At 43.7% G+C, this 20451-nt stretch overlaps 1 protein-coding gene across 7 annotated transcripts; it reads right to left on the bottom strand.

Moving 5' to 3' along the window:
* Positions 1-693: 693 nt before the first annotated feature.
* LOC115168257 (myelin transcription factor 1) lies at positions 694-18311 on the bottom strand. Of its 7 annotated transcripts, none has more exons than XM_029723349.1 (23): positions 18223-18311; positions 12115-12209; positions 11855-11909; positions 11663-11693; positions 11342-11407; positions 10580-10818; positions 9369-10406; positions 9138-9257; positions 8921-9011; positions 8690-8815; positions 8292-8506; positions 5873-6081; positions 5385-5603; positions 4914-5068; positions 4631-4693; positions 4263-4331; positions 3653-3715; positions 3455-3538; positions 3065-3289; positions 2675-2766; positions 2322-2425; positions 2018-2161; positions 694-1878 (listed from the first exon to the last, which is right to left on the bottom strand). In XM_029723349.1, exons 1-23 carry the CDS (start codon positions 18251-18253, stop codon positions 1735-1737), a joined length of 3678 nt encoding a protein of 1225 aa, XP_029579209.1. In that variant the 5' UTR covers positions 18254-18311; the 3' UTR covers positions 694-1734. The 7 variants fall into 7 exon arrangements, with proteins under 7 accessions (XP_029579209.1, XP_029579212.1, XP_029579210.1 ...); XM_029723352.1 differs by having other exon boundaries at positions 694-1875; XM_029723350.1 differs by having other exon boundaries at positions 11342-11404.
* Positions 18312-20451: the final 2140 nt, after the last annotated feature.

Below are 20451 nucleotides of genomic sequence, written 5' to 3'. Positions count from 1 at the left end.
AACCCAGCAGATGACATCCCCAGAGGAAAGAGTGGCTGAGTTGTCGGCTCCACACAGGTTGAATCATGGCCCTCCATTCCTTCACCTACCCCCGAATCAGTGGCCAAAGACTCCCTCTGTAGCACCACAGGAGTAACTATCAGAGTTGAGAAAACCACTGTGACTCCGCTGCCAGACGCCACTCACTTCAATACCTGGAATAAACTGATTGAAGCCACTTACCAGTCCATCAACCAAACTCCCTCTCAAAACCCTGGTTCTCCAGCTACTGGCGGTTCTCAATGTGAGATCCTGCTCCTCCAGCACTCCCAGAGAAATTCCTTCCCAGAAGACCTCCATACGCTGGAAAGTTGTGAAGTAGTCCCTTTGAAAAGCAGCCTCCAAAACCTCTCTCCTGAATTGGACAAGTCTCCAGGTCTCATTCGAGTTGGGAGCATGTTCTAGAGAGCTGAGACTCTCGAACCAGAACTGGTGCACCCAGGAGTGCTGGATCCGAAGAACGCAATCACTCGCCTCATCAAACACTATGACAAGCTTTTCCATCCTGGTCCCGATAGGTTGTTTGCTGACATCCACTGCCATTTCTAGGTTCTGAAGGGACGTCAACAAAATATCTGTAGCCATAAACAATATTCATACACTTTCACAATAATTACGCATAATTATAATTAATCATGAAATATTCCATGATGCTTAGTTATCTTAGCACAGGTTTTCCTTTATTTCAAAATCAACATATGGGCAAAGACTAATCCATACACAGCCATCATCACTAACACGTGACATAGACAATACAAAATAAATATACACCAACATCTCCATTCACTTTGTTCTTCATTATCAAATAAATATTAAATACGTTCATCACATTTTTCCTAGTTCATTGCAAAGGTGTCTCAAAATACTTTATGGAAATAAAAGAAATGATATAAACAAAAATCTAACTCTTTAAAAAATTATCAAAACTTGTCGGTTACAAAATATTTGCACTTAAAAAAGATCCCAGTATTTCAAATAAATAAGATATATAAAACAATTTATAGTTGATATTTTAAAATATTTCCTCTTTCTCAACAATGCAGAGGATAAACAAGTCCTCTCAGTCGCTGTTTAAAAATGTCTTCAGTGTCATTTTTTTTGTAAAAATAAATAAATAGGTCAATAAATAAATGCTGAATAAATAAGCAAAATTAACACAACATGAATAAATAATATATTAAACAGACTCAAATTCATACACAACAATAATAATGAAACAACAAACTATTCCTGGAAGTGCAATATCTATGCCCATAAATACTATTAACATTACTCAATAGGGTTGGAACACAAGTACACTATTTTGGAGCGTATGTTATGATGGGGTATTGGAGCCAGTATACTGCATTCTTAGTCTGTTCTGTACAATTAAAGTGGATGTCTTTTTTTATTATACCCCTCAAAAGGTTCCCAAACACCCACACCAACACAGTTTACTCCAATGCGCACAAAACCACTCGTGTGTCCATTCATCCTGTTAACCTTCATGCAAACAGGGAGGGGAGCAACATGAAATGGACAACATATTTTCTCCAAAACAAATCAGAGAAAAACCAAGTATATATTCCAAAAGCAAGGGATGATTATTTATGGTTGTTGGGTTTTGTATACCCAGACACCATGTCACCTTGCCTCCTCTCTCCTCTTCTACCTCTCTTTCGTATGTTCCATTATGTCTCACCACACTTTTAGAGACTACACTTCAATGCCTTTTACTGCTTGGTTGATGGACTCCAACAGAGTGCGGTTCTCCGGGTTTTGGTAGCAATCTTTATTGGAGAACATATGGGTCAAGGTGTCCACGTAATTATCGAAGTTCTGGTCCGACATAGGTTCCTGCTGAAGTAAACACAAGTAACGCTTTAAAGACAAGTTGTATGCGTTAATTTGTAAGCGAGTGCATTGCATTTCTGGAGAGTATGTGGGTGTGCGTGAGTTCATGCATGCTCTGAGTGATCCATCCCTATGTGTAGCTCACCATGTGTGGCAGCCGGATGTTGGACAGGCTGCGGATCAGAGCTTGGCTCAGGCCAGACAGCTCCATGTACAGGGCATCATTCCTCTCCTCGATCTGCTTGTTTTCCTCCTCCATACTCTTCAGGTTCTTCTCCATGGATGAAATCTGGAGCAGAGAACCACCAATCAATCAACCACAGTTCTTCAGTCAGCCACAAACCAGTCAGAAACACCCTTTATACAATCTGTTTTTGATTTTGAATTGAATTAGGAATGTACGGTCGGGACAGTATTTAGTGGGTATTGTTAACAAGTATCAGACTCACCTGTGTGTGCAGGTTCATCATATCATCCTCCATCTCTGAGTTGGACTCACTCAGTTCCCCGATCTCTTTGTTCAGCTGCTTGATGTCTTCATCATTATCCAGAACTGGGGAAATTAAGCAACCAGTAACAACCAATAAAACAACTAGAAACAGTCTAACATAATTGAAGATCATCCAGTTTTACTGATGTATTGTTGACTTGACCCACTCATAATGTTGGGACAAATCCTAACTTCCACTGAAATCAATGCATGACTAAGTGAAAATTTGAGTTAAGCGGAAATTACGATTTTCCCTATTATGCAGAAACTGTCAGATTAAACATTTCAGTTACTGTATATCCCCAGACTTACCATCGCTGGCCTTGAACTTTGCTGTAATGTACTCGTCTCCAGGGAACCTGGTTCTCTTCTTATTAGCGGAGGCTTTGGGACAACCAGAGAGACTTGGAACAACAGAAGAGGAAAAGAGAGATGAGGCTGGTGATGGAGCACTGCTAGAATACGGCCAGTTAGTTTAGTTCATTTTAATACGCCAATCAGTTTTTTGTCTTTATACAATATGTTTTGCTGGGCTTTAAAAACCTGACTAGATGTAGAAATCTATGAAATGAAATCATAAAATAAACAAACTCAATAATAACCTATAATAGGTTAATAATATTTCAGGTTTAGGCCCAGCTTTTTGTAAAGTGTTTGCACGAACCCCGCCAAAAAACGATTGAATTTGATTGAGTGTAATACCTGCGGTGTGTGAGGAAGCTGCCGTTGGCGTGTCCTGATCCATCACAGCCGGGGGTGGGACAGGTGGGGCCCTCCGTCTTAAAGGCCTTCCAGGAGAAAGGAGAACCGTTGAGGAGCCCCTCCTTCTGACGCCGCGCTGCCAGGGGGCACCCGTAGGCACTACGGTGGGTGGCATACTTCCCACTGATGTGGCCCAGGCTGTCACAGCCGGGCACCGGGCATCTACTAATGGAGTGGGGAAAGCCAGGGACGACAGGGAATGAGAGGGGAAAGGATAGAAAGAGAGAGACAGAGGAAGCAATCAGTAATAGTTTGAAAACTAGAGGGACGAATAAAGGGCGGTCTGTTGTGTGGATGGTAAAGAAAAGGAATGGTTTGTCGTGGACCAACCTTAAAAGCTCAGAATCTTCCTTGTCATCCTTGGTGGGTGTTGTCTTGACGGCACCTTTCTTAGCACGGGGGCATCCAGACAAACTGACAGAGACGTAGAGAGAAATTTTAATAAAGTCCTTTTTAGATTATCTTCCAGTTGGATTTTCTAGGATTACATTTTTTTTTAAACAAAAGCAATAAATGATCTGTGCATACCTTCTATGGGAGGCGTAGTTTCCAGTGATGTGACCTGATCCATCGCATTCAGGGGTCGGACACCTGGGAGTCAACCAGAGAAAAGTCAGGTCAGCATAGCACTGCATGAGATATTCATATTTGTTGCAAATGTAGAGATGTTATGAAAGCACTTTGTCATAAAAGTAGCTAACACTTTCTCTATGGGATAGAATTTGTTTTATACAGGAGATCGCAGCAGAGGGAAAACACATCCCTGCGCATTGTAGTGACAATACAAAGGGTTCAGTCATGTCAGTATAAAGTAGGGTTAGAACAGGGATAGGAAACTCTGGTCAAGGAGGGCCGCAGTGTGTGAAGGTTTTTGTTCCAGCCCAGCACTAACACACCTAATTAAAATCCTTGAAGTCAGACAACAATTAGGTTTTTAGGTGTGTTGGAGCTGAACTGGAACCAATGCCTGCACACATGCCTGGGTTAGAAACAAGGAAGGAAGGAAGGAAGGAAGGAAGGAAGGAAGGAAGGAAGGAAGGAAGGAAGGAAGGAAGGAAGGAAGGAAGGAAGGAAGGAAGGAAGGAAGGAAGGAAGGAAGGAAGGAAGGAAGGAAGGAGTAATACAAGCACAGACATACTTGAGTTCAGCAGAGTGGGCAGCCATGAGGGTCCGAAGAGACTTATCAGCAAGAGGACAGCCTGACAGACTAGAAGATATGGAAATATATATATAGACAGAGTATATTGTGTAGTCATTTAATAAGGGCAGAATTAAGGAAAGATCTCAATCACAATCATAACAATGAATACTGTTTACAGGACTCATAAGAGCAATAGAGTATAGTAATTATTGAAAGTTCAGGATTTTTTATACAGATGTGTAGATTAGTTGACATTCAGTGTCAGTGCCTGAAAAACACTATAAATCCAGCTGTAAGACGTACAATGTGAAACAGCGCTACCGACTGCATTGGTTGTAATGCAGGGGAGTAGGGCTGTGTCATACCTCCGATGTGAAGCGTAGTTTCCAGTGATGTGCCCACTGCCATCACAACCTGGGGTGGGACATCTGGAGATAATTGGGAATGATTAGAAATTCATTCATGGATTCATTCAAAAACATGAGGGTGGATGGCAGTACTACTTTGAACTGAATTCTTTACAATGGTGATGTGTCAGCCTTGATATTAGAGTACTAGGTAGAGAGACAGATAATTAAAATGTAGGTTCTTTTTTACTTATAACATTGTTATGAATGCTGGATTGAAGTTATTTTAGAGTATTCTTACAGTAGAACCTCTTTTTTGCAGTCTTTGGGTGAGAACTGGACCTTGAAGCTGGACGTGGTGACCTCGCCTGGGTACTTCCTGTCCTCCATGCTCTCCTGGGTGATGTCATCATCTTCTGCATCAGAGGAGGTGTTGGAGTGGGCCACATAGTCCATCTGGCAGAAGGTCAAACAAACACAGGTAAGGGTGGAGATTATAGTTTATCATGTAATCCACCCTTTATTCAAACCAGGTTGTCCCATTGAGAAAAAAAAGCTATTTTACAAAGAAGATCTGGCAAAGATGACAGCTCCAGTATAAAAAATCATGCAATCAGAACATAATCACACAAGTCTCACCTTGCCATATTTCCAATTCTCGTGTATCACTGGAAGCTGAGACTAGAACACACACTAACCTCTCTCAATACTATTACATTATCATAATTCCAATGGTTTGGTGTTAGTCGCAGGCTTGGCATAAGGCAGTTACCTCATCCTGCTCCTCCTTCTCTTTGGGACAGTTTGGCTTAGTGAAGTCCAGAGGCCCCTCCAACTCCTCCTGTAGGTGGCCCTGGGACGAGGGAACGTCTCCCGGGTGCTGCGAGGAGGAGGAAGAACAGGGGTCTGGTGATTGCATCCCTTCCATCTTGATGGGCTTCTTCATGCTCAGGTCCAGTGTCCCATTCTCATCAACTTCAATATCTATGTCCTGAAGGTACAAGGACTATGTTAGCGCGTGTGTGTGTGTGTGTGTGTGTGTGTGTGTGTGTGTGTGTGTGTGTGTGTGTGTGTGTGTGTGTGTGTGTGTGTGTGTGCGTGGGTGCGTGGGTGCGTGGGTGCGTGCGTGCGTGCGTGTGCGTGCGTGCGTGCATGCGTATGTGCGTGTGTGGGTAGTAATGAGGAGGGAAAAATATATTCTTTATAAAGTCAACCACCAACAGGCTAGGCTGGGCTGAGCTGGGTAGCAGAGAGGCCTACCTTGCCAGCTGGATCCTGTTGTTTGGTGCTAAGGTTCTCTGGACTCTCCCAGCAGCGTGTGGACAGGTTCAGAATGGCAGTGGCAGCCATGTGAGCAGCCTCAGCATCATGGGTGTAATCATAGCCACTGGAGGACGAGGAGGAGCTGCTCTTTGCATATCCTCCCGAGAAGCTATGGCCCGGGGACGTGGCCTTAGGGAATGGTTTAGCTGTAGAAGAGAGAGAGGGTGGGTGTGTGCAAATTGGAATTTACCTTCACAGTATAACACGCACCAAGCCGCCATTACAGTTCCCCTATAACCAGCAGGGTCATGATCCAAGACTACCAACCAATTTCTCTCATGAATACTGACGTGAAACGAAAAAGTTATGTTTTGTTAGTTAAAGGGACAGTTCACCCAAATTACAAAATGACATACGTTTCCTTACCCTGTAAGCGGTCTATGGGCAAGGTATGACAGCAATACATGCCTTAGTTTAGTTTCCCTGGCATTGTTTTCACATGCTAACGTTTTAGGAAGTCATGGGACTTATATTTGCATTTTTCATGCATCATGTTTAAATCATCTATAAGTGACTTTGTTGAGCTTCAAAATCAATTGGGTGAGACACTCTAGACCCAAACTGCTACAGACCTATTTCTATCCTACCCTGCCTTTCTAAGGTCTTCGAAAGCCAAGTTAACAAACAGATTACAGACCATTTTGAATCCCTCCGTACCTTCTCCGCTATGCAATCTGGTTTCAGAGCTGGTCATGGGTGCACCTCAGCCACGCTCAAGGTCCTAAACGATATCATAACCGCCATCGATAAGAGACATTACTATGCAGCCGTATTCATCGACCTGGCTAAGGCTTTCGACTCTGTCGATCACAACATTCTTATTGGCAGACTCAACAGCCTTGGTTTCTCAAATGATTGCCTCGCCTGGTTCACCAACTACTGCTCTGATAGAGTTCAGTGTGTCAAATCGGAGGGCCTGTTGTCCGGACCTCTGGCAGTCTCTATGGGGGTGCCACAGGGTTCAATTCTCGGGCCGACTCTCTTCTCTGTATACATCAATGATGTCGCTCTTGCTGCTGGTGATTCTCTGATCCACCTCTACGCAGACGACACCATTCTGTATACTTCTGGCCCTTCTTTGGACACTGTGTTAACTAACCTCCAGACGAGCTTCAATGCCATACAACTCTCCTTCCGTGGCTTCCAACTGCTCTTAAATCCAAGTAAAACTAAATGCATGCTCTTCAACCGATCGCTGCACGCACCCACCCGCCCATCCAGCATCACTACTCTGGACAGTTCTGACTTAGAATATGTGGACAACTACAAATACCTAGGTGTCTCGTTAGACTGTAAACTCTCCTTCCAGACTCACATTAAACATCTCCAATCCAAAATTAAATCTAGAATCGGCTTCCTATTTCGCAACAAAGCATCCTTCACTCATGCTGCCAAACATACCCTCATAAAACTGACCATCCTACCGATCCTCGACTTCGGCGATGTCATTTACAAAATAGCCTCCAACACTCTACTCAACAAATTGGATACAGTCTATCACAGTGCCATCCGTTTTGTCACCAAAGTCCCATATACTACCCACCACTGCGACCTGTACGCTCTCGTTGGCTGGCCCTCGCTTCATACTCGTCGCCAAACCCACTGGCTCTAAGTCATCTACAAGTCTCTGCTAGGTAAAACCCCGCCTTATCTCAGCTCACTGATCACCATAGCAGCATCCACCCGTAGCACACGCTCCAGCAGATATATCTCACTGGTCACCCCAAAAGCCAATTCTTCCTTTGGCCGCCTCTCCTTCCAGTTCTCTGCTGCCAATGACTGGAATGAACTGCAAAAGTCACTGAAGCTAGAGGCTCTTATCTCCCTCACTAGCTTTAAGCACCAGCTGTCAGAGCAGCTCACAGATCACTGCACCTGTACATAGCCCATCTGTAAATAGCCCATCCAACTACCTCATCCCCATACTGTATTTATTTATTTATCTTGCTCCTTTGCACCCCAGTATCTCTACTTGCACATTCATCTTCTGCACATCTACCATTCCAGTGTTTAATTGCTATATTGTAATCACTTCGCCACCATGGCCTATTTATCTCCCTTATCCTACCTCATTTGCACATGCTATATATAGACTTTTAAAAATGAAAAAATGAAACAAATTTTAAATGCTTTTGGATGATTTGGACATGATGCGCGAAAAATGCTAATATCGGTCTCATGACTTGAATAGATTTGTGCCACAAATGCTAAAAAGTTAGCATGTGGAAACAGTGCCAGGGAAACAAACCAGAGCATGAATTGCTGTGATACCTTGTCCATAGAACGCTTACAGGGCAAAAAAACGATGTCCTTTTGGTTTCCAACAGAAATTCAACAACTGACAAGATCATCTTACATTTGAAGGCTTTGGGTGAGGTTTGACTGGTGGCGGGTATCTTTGGAACCAGCAAAGGCTTCCCAAACACCTGGACGTCGAAACTTGCATAGTCGAAGGAGACCTTGGAGTATTTCTCCAGCTCTTTGGCCAGGTTGGCGCGGGGTGTGGCAGGCACCATGTTGGGTCTATAGCCGTACTGAGGGATCTCCAGCTGCTTCACAAAACACATAGGTCTGTAGGAGAGAGAGAGAGAGAGAGCGAGAGAGAGAGAGAGAGGTGAAAGGTAAGACAGAGGTGGTGAAACAGTCAGAACATTTTGTACAAGAGAAGGGGTAAAAGATGAGTAAAATGCATCAGATGGACAGCTATTGTAGTAAGTGGAGATATGGAGAAAGGGAGGACCTGAGAGGGCTCACCTGAGAACTCTGTCTGAATGGGGGCTCCCAGTTGGGGGCTCGCTGACTGAAAGCTGGGGGTGACTGGGGGTGACATGGCCCCCCTTGGAGAGTTTCTCTGCAGCTGCTATGGGACAACCGGACAGACTGAGAGGGACAAAGAGAGATAGTGAAAATGTATACATTTTCTCATAGAATTCCACCAGAAATATAAGGTCAATGTCAGGTTGTAATCGTTGGATAGTATAATACCTGCGGTGTGTGTTGCGATTGCTGTTTACGTGACCCTGGCCTATGCATCCTGGAGTTGGACACTTCAGCACGTTCTCGTGCATGGCCAGTACTAGGGAGAGATAGACAGAGAGATATAAGAATGTGGGTCAGATATGCAAATTGTTCAAACGAGTAGGTGTAATGTTTCGCTGTTAGAACTTTGGTATTAGCGTGTTAGTGCTCTGCTAGTACTCACTCTCAGGTGGGATCCTGTCTTTGTGAGGGCACCCAGAGAGGCTGCGGTGGTGGGGGTACAGCCCAGTCACATGACCCGTCCCATCACACCCAGGGGTAGGGCATTTCACCTCCTTCTTTTCTGGATGGGAAAGGGAGGGATGTTGAGTGAGCAAAATCCCTAACAATTAGAACATGATTCTGATTCTATGGCGGGTTAAAAGATATCCTGATAAAGCATAAACTGTCCTACCTTTGCTGTGGTGTCCTCTGTGTCGCATGGCTTGGTCCATGGCTTTGCTGGCCCTGTCGTCGGGGCTGTGGTAGTGCTGGTGCTCTGGAGACTGTTGGTCGACGTGCGGCCCTCTCACCTGCTCGGCCTTCAGGGCGATGGCTTGCTCCAGCAGTCCCAAGTTCCCCCGGGTCATATCCCAGGTCTCTGAGTCATCTGTCACACCAGAACCCTGTGAGAGACAGTCATCTTCCTCCTCATCTTCCTCCTCCTCCTCCTCAGATCGTATCTCAATGACCACTGTGATAGGTGGGGCTTTGTGAGAGTCGTGGTCCTCTTCTTCTACCTCCCCTGCTTCTGTTTCCTCCTTTTCTTCCTCCTCCTCTTCCTCCTCTTCAGTCAACGGGGAACCAATCTTTACCTCCCCCGCTGCCACTTCTGTATCCTCACATTCCTGAGCAGGAGTACTAGGGGCAAAAGGGATGGCAGGCTCCATGTAGACCACCTCGTCTTCCTCTTCCTCCTTTTCTTCTTCTACCTCCTCTTCCACCTTCTCCTTCTCTTCCTCCTCCTCCTCCTTTTCCTCTCCCTTCTTCTCTTCTTCCTCATCTCCCTCCTCTTTTGCCTGATGCCTGCTATAGTCGCCACTGGAATACTGGTGATCTGAGATCTCCTGACTCACAAATTGCCTCTCCTCTTCTTTCTCTTCCTCCCCTCCTCCCTCCTCCTCCTCTCCTACCTCCTCCTTTTGCTTCTCCTCACTCTCTGCTCTCCCTGTTTCATTGTTTCCCTTGTTCTGCTCTATTGTTCTGTGTACATCAACTGTATCCTCATCTTCCTCCTCCTTCTCCTCCTCAGCGGCCTGTATCTCTGTCACTACTTGCACCTCCTCTTTGTGTCTGTCTGCCTCTGCCTCTGCTTCTGCCTCTGTGGAAGCTTGCTGTTGGGTTATGGTGGCTGTGTCCTTCTGTGAAGTACCTGCTTCAGGTACAGCTATGGTGTCGGACTCGACAGAGGTCTCTTTTTCGGTGTCTTCGGGTACCACCTGTGAGCAATCGGCTGTGTACAGTGCAGAGTTGATAGATTATTGCTAAATAATGAGCGCTCCCTGTATTTGTCTTTCTATCAATACTTACTTTAGTATCATTATCAATCTGTACCACTGCAATGGCCAATAGCAATCCATGATAAATGTGATATATTCCTTGGATTCTGGTCTTCTCTTGACTCACCTTTCATGGACATGGCTGGGTTTGGCGTTTTGTAATTTTCCTTCTCTTTCTGCTCCTCCTCCTCTGACTCCTCCCCCTCCTTATTCTCTGCCTCACTGGTGGCATCACTATCTGCTGTGTTGAAACCCTCGTCCATGGCCAACTTCAGGGCCAGGGTCTTTTTCTTGGGGGCAGGTTGATTCTCTTCTGCCTCCGCCTCCACAAGTTTCCTCTTCTTCACTATTGGGCATCCAAGAATGCTATGGGTGCAAGGTGAGGAGATGGATGTTAAAGTCTTACTCCAGTCTCCTTTTCATCTCTTTTAACACCTGATTTACTTAACAAAAGGCACATCTCAATAGGTGGTCCAGGTATCCTCATGACATGGCACAAGTGGGGGGAGGAGCCTTTCCTCTTTTGTTCTCTACTGTTCCTTGAGCAAGGAGGGTGGCCGATGACATCACAAAGTCACCATCAGACCAATGCCCTACTCCTTGAAGTTTGCAGTTGTCCAAAAAACACTATTTTGCTCAAAACACATTTTTTTACCCTTTAGTGTATGCACTTTACTGTATTTATACATGGGATATTGTTTTTCAACAGGTAAAGTTTAAAAATCACTGGAGAATGTCTTTAAGAGACTATTGAATTACCCTTAATACCACTATATGTGGTATTTTTAATGGAGCTTTTTCTCAATTGAATAGTATTTGTATTTAAAAACCGGTGTTAACAGAGGAGCGCTAAGAGTTGGTGGTGGTTAGTGTAGTTAGCATATCATACCTTCTGTGTCGTGAATATCTCCCTATGACATGGCCTGAACCATCGCACCCGGGGGTGGGGCAGCTACTTAGTGGTACAAACAGAAAACAAACATTTGTTTTATTCATTTTGCACAATGAATACGTTCAAACTTTGTATGTGCTTTTCAGTTCATTACCAGCCTAGTTAATTTGCTCTGAATATCTGCATGCTCTGGTTTTAGTGCACCCGACCAGTCTAAAGCCATATTGCATTTATCAGGAGTGGACTACATGTATACAGTAATAGGACAACTGTGTGGCTGGATTCAATACAGTAGCAGAAAAAAAAGTATTCTCTCACCTTAACTCTGCTCCCACGAGTTCAACGGGTACTGGGGAATAAAAAGACAGAGAGAGAACATCATAAGACACACACTTATCCTAAATACACGACAAATGAAGCCGTTTCAATTAGTGTGTGTGAATGTGTGGCTGCGTGCGGTGGCTGCGTGCGTGTCTACTGTACGTGCATGTGTGTTTGGCCCCAGCTCACCTCTGATGCCTTTTGAGCGGGTCCGGGTTCTCGTTTCTGCTGTGTCCTGACTCATCTGAAACACACAGAGTGTCATGACACTGCACTTACTATCTGTCTCTCTTTCTCTTTCTCTTTCTCTTTCTCACACACACACACACACACACACACACACACACACACACACACACACACACACACACACACACACACACACACACACACACACACACACACACACACACACACACACACACACACACACACACACAGCTTCTGACTTTGATTCGAAGGCTCCTCTTGGTCTCACAGAATCTGCTTATTCTGTCTCCTCGCGTCCACCTCTGGTTCAGCAGCTGCCCTCTGAACTCATTTTCTATTGGAGAGGAGAGACATAGGACACACAGTCAGGGTTATACATCAACAGCATACAGCATACATCAGGGTTGGGCAAACCTTTTGGCTCGAGAGCCACATCGGGATTTCGAAATTCAATGGAGGGCCACACAGAGGCGCGCAAAAGTTTGCCCACCTTTGACATACACTACATGACCAAAAGTGTGTGGACACCTGCTCGTCGAAAATCTCATTCCAAAATCATGGGAATTAATATGGAGTTGGTCCCCCCTTTGCTGCAACAACAGCCTCCACTCTTTTGGGAAGGCTTTCGACTAGATTTTGAAACATTGCTGTGGGGACTTGTTTTCATTCAGCCACAAAAGCATTAGTGAGGTCGGGCACTGATGTTGGGCGATTAGGCCTGGCTTGCAGTCGGTGTTCCAATTCATCCCAAAGGTGTTCAATGGGGTTGAGGTCAGGGCTCTGTGCAGGCCAGTCAAGTTCTTCCACACCGATCTCGACAAACCATTTCTGTATGGACCTCGCTTTGTGCATGGGGACATTGTCATGTTGAAACAGGAAAGGGCCTTCCCCAAACTGTTGTCACAAAGTTGGAAGCATAGAATTGTCTAGAATGTCATTGTATGCTGTAGCGTTAAGACTTCCCTTTCTTGGAACTAAGTGGCCTAGCCCGAACCATGAAAAACAGCCCCAGACCATTATTCCTCTTCCACCAAACTTTACAGTTGGCACTATGCATTCAAGCAGGTAGCGTTCTCTCCACCAAACCCAAATTCGTCCACTGGACAGCCAGATGGTGAAGCGTGATTCATCACTCCAGAGAATGTGTTTCCACTGCTCCAGAGTCCAATGGCGGCGAGCTTTACCACACTCCAGCCGATGATTGGCATTGCGCATAATGATCTTAGGCTTGTGTGCGGCTGCTCGGCCATGGAAACCCATTTCATGAAGCTCCCGACAAACATTTATTGTGCTGACGTTGCTTCCAGAGCAAGTTTGGAACTCGATAGTGAGTGTTGCAACAGAGGACAGAGGATTTTACGCGCTACGCGCTTCAGCACTCGGTGGTCCCATTCAGTGAGCTTGTGTGGCCTACCACTTTGTGACTGAGCCGTTGTTGCTCCTAGACGTTTCCACTTCACAATAACAGCACTTACAGTTGACCGGGGCAGCTCTAGCAGGGCAGATATTTGACAAACTGACTTGTTGGAAAGGTGGCATCCTATGACGGTGCCACATTGAAAGTCACTGAGCTCTTCAGTAAGGCCATTCTACTGCCAGCGTTTGTCTATGGAGATTGCATGGCGGTGTGCTCGATTTTATACACCTGTCAGCAACCGGTGTGGCTGAAATAGAAGAATCCACTCATTTGAAGGGGTGTCCACATACTTTGTATATATTGTGTACACACTTAGACAGGCCTATACTGGTGACTTCCTAAAACTATTAGGGATACAAGATATAAGACTGTGTGACATGCTTTATTTTTTCCATGTATGGCAATTTCATTCCATGACATAATGTAATGTTAATTGTTGGTGTTCTTCTTATTTGTTGTTATTCTTATTTGTGTACAAAATGTTCTAAAAAGATTAAACACAAAACGATCCTTGAAGAGAAGCCCTAGAAAATCATCACATGTTCAATCTGGACAGAGCTACAGGTAAAAACGGTCGATGGTTGATAAGAGGTCGATAAATAACCATGACTGTTATTGCAAACACAACAAGCTCCCCATACACAATAGGGCTGTGTGGTTGGGATTCTCCCAGAGAAATAAAAGAGAACAATACAGTAGGCCGACAGGTACAGAAGGTCTGCCCATGTGCTATCACTAGCGCTGTTAAATCAATGACATTACACTGTTCCAAGATCATGTTGCGTTAAACATGCAGCAATGTGCAAAAAAATACGTATCATATAGCATTTTAGGCATACCTATGATTAGGCCTACTTGGCCTATGTAGTTGGACGTTATAACCGGTGGTGATTATATTATTTGAGGAATAGCCTTTAATGAACCAGACAGTTAATCAGTATATACTAAAATATTAAACTGCATTTACAACGGAACTGCAACTAGCCTACCCAAAGCCTCCTCCTCGACCATGTTAGCCTATTTTTCTTCTCTCTTGCACATAATGGAATTAGACCTCAAGGCCTAGAGTAGGACACATTTTAATACATTTAAATGATTTATGAATATGTGTTTAAAGAGAAAGAAAATGGCTTCGTGGCTTTGTTTATCGGCCTTGCACAAAAACACCACGGTGCTGTCCATGGTGCTGCTAACACGACCTCACACGCTCCGCTATGACACAACGCCTTCGAGTTTATCGGTCTTGCTTTAGTGAGAGAGAGAAAGCCTTCAAATATCAAGTTTGGGTGTGTTTTTCTAGTGCTATTATAATAATAAGGTCGTTGTAATGGCACTCTTAGCGCACATAGCCCCGGGAGATGGTGACATTTGAGGGGCACATGATCATCGGCTCTCGGATATGTAGCTCCACCTCCCCCAGTTTCCTACTGACACATTTCACAGTCATCGACTACAAACACGACCTCCTGCAAGCCGAGTAGGAAAGCACAGGCAGATATATAGCAACGCAGCAGTAGGCCCATTGCAAAGTCACTTTGTAACCAAATAACATGCCGGTTTATGCCTTGATCATCGATTGAACATCCACATACAACTGAAATATAAAGACAAAAAACATACACGAGATAAGAACAAGAAAAGTAGGCTACATTGCCCGTATAAAGGCCTATGCCTCTCCGGATCGCAAAAACACTAAATGACTTTCACAATAGAACCCTAAACCGAAACAAATATGCCTAGTGGTTCAAATATTATTTTATATTATCACCCCGGTAGCCTACTTTTCTATAGGCTCTTCGTAATGGAAAGAAAGGATAAACCATAAAATACAATTACATGTCTATGTACAATGCCACACAATAGGCCTACAGCTTTCAAACTTATCAACATTAGGTCTATATGCCTCTTTTCTCGAAGTTTCAGAAACCCTAAGCAACACGAAGTCCGATACAAATCACACATGAATGTTTTTACAAACTGTGAACAATATAGCTTATCTGAAACTCACATCAAAACGATCAACGTTTTTTTAAAGGGGACTATCAAAAGAGTTCGTAATTCGTCCGAAAGGACATTCTCTGGCCGTCTGGATTACTTTTGGATTACCAAAACAGAACGGTGTGTTCTGCTTGTTCATGCCATAAGTCTATAGTACTGAAGGTTGTGTGAAATAAGATACAATTATTTTCTATACGAATTAGCATCCTAAAGAGACTGCATCTTTAAGAATTATGACCGGGACATCCATTAGGCGATAGAAACCAACAGCAATGGATGTTCGCGAAAAGATAATAAATATGTTTACAATCTGATTTCAAATACATTTGAGGAACACACGCATTTAACTATACTACAGAATTTGAAACCATAATATGATTATAAATACCATCATTGAATGGCTCTGGTTGCTTCGTTGTTTTCAAGTAGGTAAGGCGGGCCTCCTGATTCCTATTTCAACAACTTCTTCTCAGCGTTGAATACTACCTCCACAATATCCCCGCAACTCTTTAATTGACCGTTAGAGACATCAAACATAATCCGGAGCTCAGTGCTCTTCCACCAGTCTTCAGTTTACAAAAGCGGCATTACTCCAACTTTAAATGTAGAATAGCCTACTCCAAAATTCATAAGCAAAAAAAACATGGCTTCATTTGCCTTTGTCAGCGAGAACAGGCCTACGTAATATTGCCTTACCTTTCGCTCATGGGTCATTGTTCACCCCTCCCCCCATGCTCTGACATCACCATAGCAAAGCCCACAACATAGGATAAGAGGTGGCTTCGGGTACTCCGGTCATTTTTTTATATCAGTTATCATGCTGCAGCATCAATCATAATTTGTTGTAGTCTACACCCTCCATCAGCATCAGTATCAAGGTAAATCTAAGCACCGTAAAAATATTTAGAAGATTTCAGTAGCCCGGGTGGTGCGTGCCTTAGTTTCAGCACCATGGACAGTAGCTAGAGCGCTCTGCTAAAACGGCGGTCCAGAAACATACTGTAACGTTGGTCCTTATAGATGTGGTAACTACTCTCAGAGCTAAATATAAACCACTTTCCAATTCACACCGATTTAAATTCCTTCAAAGTTAACTTAAATACCGATGTTTTATTGGAGAAGAAAAAAATATCGATTGCATGGTGTCTGTTAAAGACAATGTCTTCGTAGCACAAAAACTGAAACATTGTTGTCAAGGCAAAAAAAGCGTAACTTACCCCTCTCAGAGGGAACAAGTTTTTCTTGTGCAACAATACATAGGCAATACTCCGCAAAATATAATTAGGCCTACAGCCTGAGCGCCTCTGGACGAAGTACTAGTAATCCAACAGTGTTTATTTAACCTTTCTTTAACTAGGCAAGTCAGTTAAGAAGAAATTCTCATTTACAATTACGGCCTACCCCGGCCAAACCCGAACAACGCTAGGCCAATTGTGCGCCGCCCTATGGGACTCCCAATCATGGCCGGTTGTGATACAGCCTGGAATCGGACTAGGGTCTGTAGTGACCCCTCTAGCTCTGAGATACAGTGCCTTAGACCGCTGCGCCACTCGGGAGCCCAATACGTATCTTTGCCTATATTTGCTCTCTACTGATTGTGTTTTGAGGAAAATCAAATAATGTTACAGAAAAAAAGCTACTTTAGAACAATGTATTGTTAAAATAGAGTAGGCTAATAAATGCTAATATAACCACGAATATATAGGATATGACCATAATCTAGGTCTAATCATGAAGCTTATACCTATACACATTAGGAAAACCAATCAATAATTAAACAAAACGAATATGCTATTAGTAGTTTTATAGTAGTATACCCTTTTGAATGCGTGTAAATCAATGTTTTTACTTATTGGGCATATAAAGTACCCTAGTAGGCCTAGTCTATACCCCTCAAACGTCCGGTTGTAAATATGGTGAAAAAATGATCAACATTTTGGCACTGTTAAAGCTCTTCAAAAGAGTTTTGCATATTTAAAGTCTCAACTCCTCTTCGGTTACCAGCTGGGGCCATTTTCTCCCCCATCTCAGTCACGTTTTAAAGCCCCAGTGCAGATGGACAGCCCTACTCTGGAATACAATCAGCGTCGGATCTGCTGTGACTGGGACAGGCTGTATAAATATTACATGGTGGGTGACCGACGAGAGGGTAGGCTGCTCTCTCGACTCCCCAAAAACAGATGGACCTATCTGACAGACTCCCCCACCCCGCATAAAAATGTTTAATACGCTTGCAGCCTGACGTCTCCTATACAGAGTTAAGAGCCACTAATCCCTGAGGGGACAAAACTTTCCTTTGTCTAACAAAGTGTCTGAACAGAGTGTGAGTTCAGGAAATCTTTGGTCAGCACAAAGGGCCTTGTGTGGTTAGGATTCAACATTGTTTTTCTGTTAATATAAATTCGGGCATATACTGAAAAACTTTTCATAAACAGCTGAACGGTTAAAAGGCCCAGAAAATTCAGCAACTGGGCACAGACTACAAATCAACCTTTTTTATACGTTGTCGACAAGCTTATAGCTTCCGTACATTTTGGGTTAAATTTAGACATTGTGTAAATATAGTTGATGAGTTTTTGTTAATGAAATACGAAGAAGTTACATTAACATAATTGGAGTATGTTTAAATAATGTTGACGCCACCTGTGAGTGTTTTGTAGTGGGTGGAAGATGCTTCTTTATCATCACAAAAGCCAATGCAAATACTGACACTTTCTTTACGATGAATAGGCTACTGTGTCTTTAAATGAGTTTGAATAGAGAACATGCCAGTTTAGGCTACAACAGAAGAGCATGCAAGGCCTATCCTAACAGTCTAAAAAGTGACAGATGCGTAGACCGTCACATCTGCTCCTAACCATAGTTCAGTTAGCCGTCAACACATTGCTTGCTGAAGAGAGAGCGAGAAACAAATGATAAATAGGTGACTCACCTAAAAAAGTTTTACACAGCTTCATCTTCATCTTTGCTGTGACTTTTCCACTTGCACACCGCTTCCAAACACAGCAACTTTACTTCATACTATGGAAAGTTGGGTAGAGAAACTTACGATTCGGGAAGGGGGGTATTATTGGGCAGCTGTCGATTTGAACCAATCAGAGGCCACCGGTCCTTTTATTGTTTCCAAAACAGCCAATGAGAGCGCCGCACACTGTCAGCGTTCCAAAACAATGCCCATTGAAAAGGAACACAAAGGGGTCGCGGTATCCCTAGTAAGTCACAAGTGAAATTCAACTTCTTCCCGGCTCTCTCATTGCAACTCCTCAAAGATGCTTGAGCTTTCAAAGTGTCTCTGAAAGGAAGCTTTCATTTCTTAGAATGCCTCTCTCAGAATCTTATCAGCAGGTGAAAGGAAGGCATACCCTACCAATTTCCCATAAAATGTAATGAAACTAATTATATAATACTGAAGTAGTGTGTACAAATGCACAATCAGATTAATTTAGTCAATGCAATTATGTTGGTAGCACTTTATAGAATAGCATGCAATAAAGTGGTTATAACATGGCAATAGTGTGGAAACAAGTTATAGGCCTAGTATGCCTACTCATAGGTTAATGAAATCTCACATAGCCTATACCCTTAATTTCAGTGTAATTACGTTCTTTCTTCAGGCTATTACACCACATTTGTTGTGCTATAGTACAGCAACATGCTACAGTAAGGTTGTGTTCTGTCAGATAGGGATGCCAAACCCCGATCACTGAGTTCTAGTCAAGGTTTGACAGGTCTATCAATCAGTTACTTACAAATCAATGAAGGACGTTTCTCAGACACATGCCTACAGTTTGACACACTGTAGCCTGACTGTCATCTACAAATGCCATCTCTCTCTCTTACTTGCTTCCCATTCTCTCATTGTTTTCAACTCAACTCTGTCTGTCTGTCTGTCTGTCTGTCTGTCTGTCTGTCTGTCTGTCTGTCTGTCTGTCTGTCTGTCTGTCTGTCTGTCTGTCTGTCTGTCTGTCTGTCCCTGTGTCTCTGTTAGTCTGGCCCTTCTCCTCTCCCTGTGAATGGTGCTCTGTAACTTTATGGTTCACCATATGTCCTTCTAGTCCTGAGTGGAGACTGTGCGCCTCCATAGACCCCTATGACAGATGGCCTGCAGATATTGATGACCGCAGGCTGCAGCCCCCCCCCCCCCCCACCTCCTTTCTGACAGCGTTTCTGGTTGTCGTAAAGGTATTTTGCAGGCTCAAACTTTTGAGAGTTGAGGCATATGGCTGAGACCTGATTATGATTACCTTGAAATTTCCTTTTTCGATTTGGTGTTTTTCACATGGTTTTCATCAATGGTTTTCATCAAAATAAACTGTATTTTGTAGTGTTTGCATCAGTAGTTGTTTTTTCAAATCTGATGCTGTATGGGCCTATGGATGGGAGCTGTGAGGAGGCGTACTGACGGATGGCCAAGTCCTGCTGCACTGCACACACGCACACACATGCACCCCCTGCCCCCTGCACACTAAGAGCCTGATTACAATAACAAAGGCTGCTCACACTTTGGGGCGGAGCCAGCGGGATGATTTCCAGGCCATTGGCTGCTTAATGAGGACTCTGTGAGTGCGTGTGTGTCTGCGTGTGTGTGTGTGTCTGTGTGTGTGTGTTTGTGTGTGAATAGTGAAAAAAAGGCTCTTTGCCACAGCTGTCATACTTCAGTGTAATATCACTCTAGTCTGTCTAAAGTTAGTGTGAAAAGAACGACTGCATCAATATCCCTGGATCATTTCAATAATTATTTGAAGCTCAAATACAAAAAAAGACACATTTCAGTATTTTCAAGTAAATTTTTCTATTTGTAAAAATGCATCACACTTAAAATACCAAAATATTGAGGACATATTTGGAGTTGTTAGAGAACCGCGATCAAGAGGAGTGTTCACCAATGGGTTTGCGCTGAAAGTTTTAGTACTGTGTGGATAGTATTCTGCCATGCCTTGCCAAATAAGCTCAGCAGATGTCGAAAATATAGGTTCACTTGTTTTGGTGGAGGGAATATGACAACGTGCCAATAGTCCTCTTTTTTCATTCATCCCTCAACTTCTCAATAGACCCCCCACCATACCCCTCCCAATAAGACAATTTGCCTTCTACTCTAGATGTTCATGCCACCTGCCCTCATACACCCTCCCACCCAGCTCAGCCCCCCCCCCCCCCCCCC

The sequence above is a fragment of the Salmo trutta genome, chromosome 30 (genome assembly GCF_901001165.1).
Source record: "Salmo trutta chromosome 30, fSalTru1.1, whole genome shotgun sequence".
Lineage (NCBI taxonomy): Eukaryota > Metazoa > Chordata > Actinopteri > Salmoniformes > Salmonidae > Salmo > Salmo trutta.
This window is presented reverse-complemented; position numbering and strand designations above follow the sequence as displayed.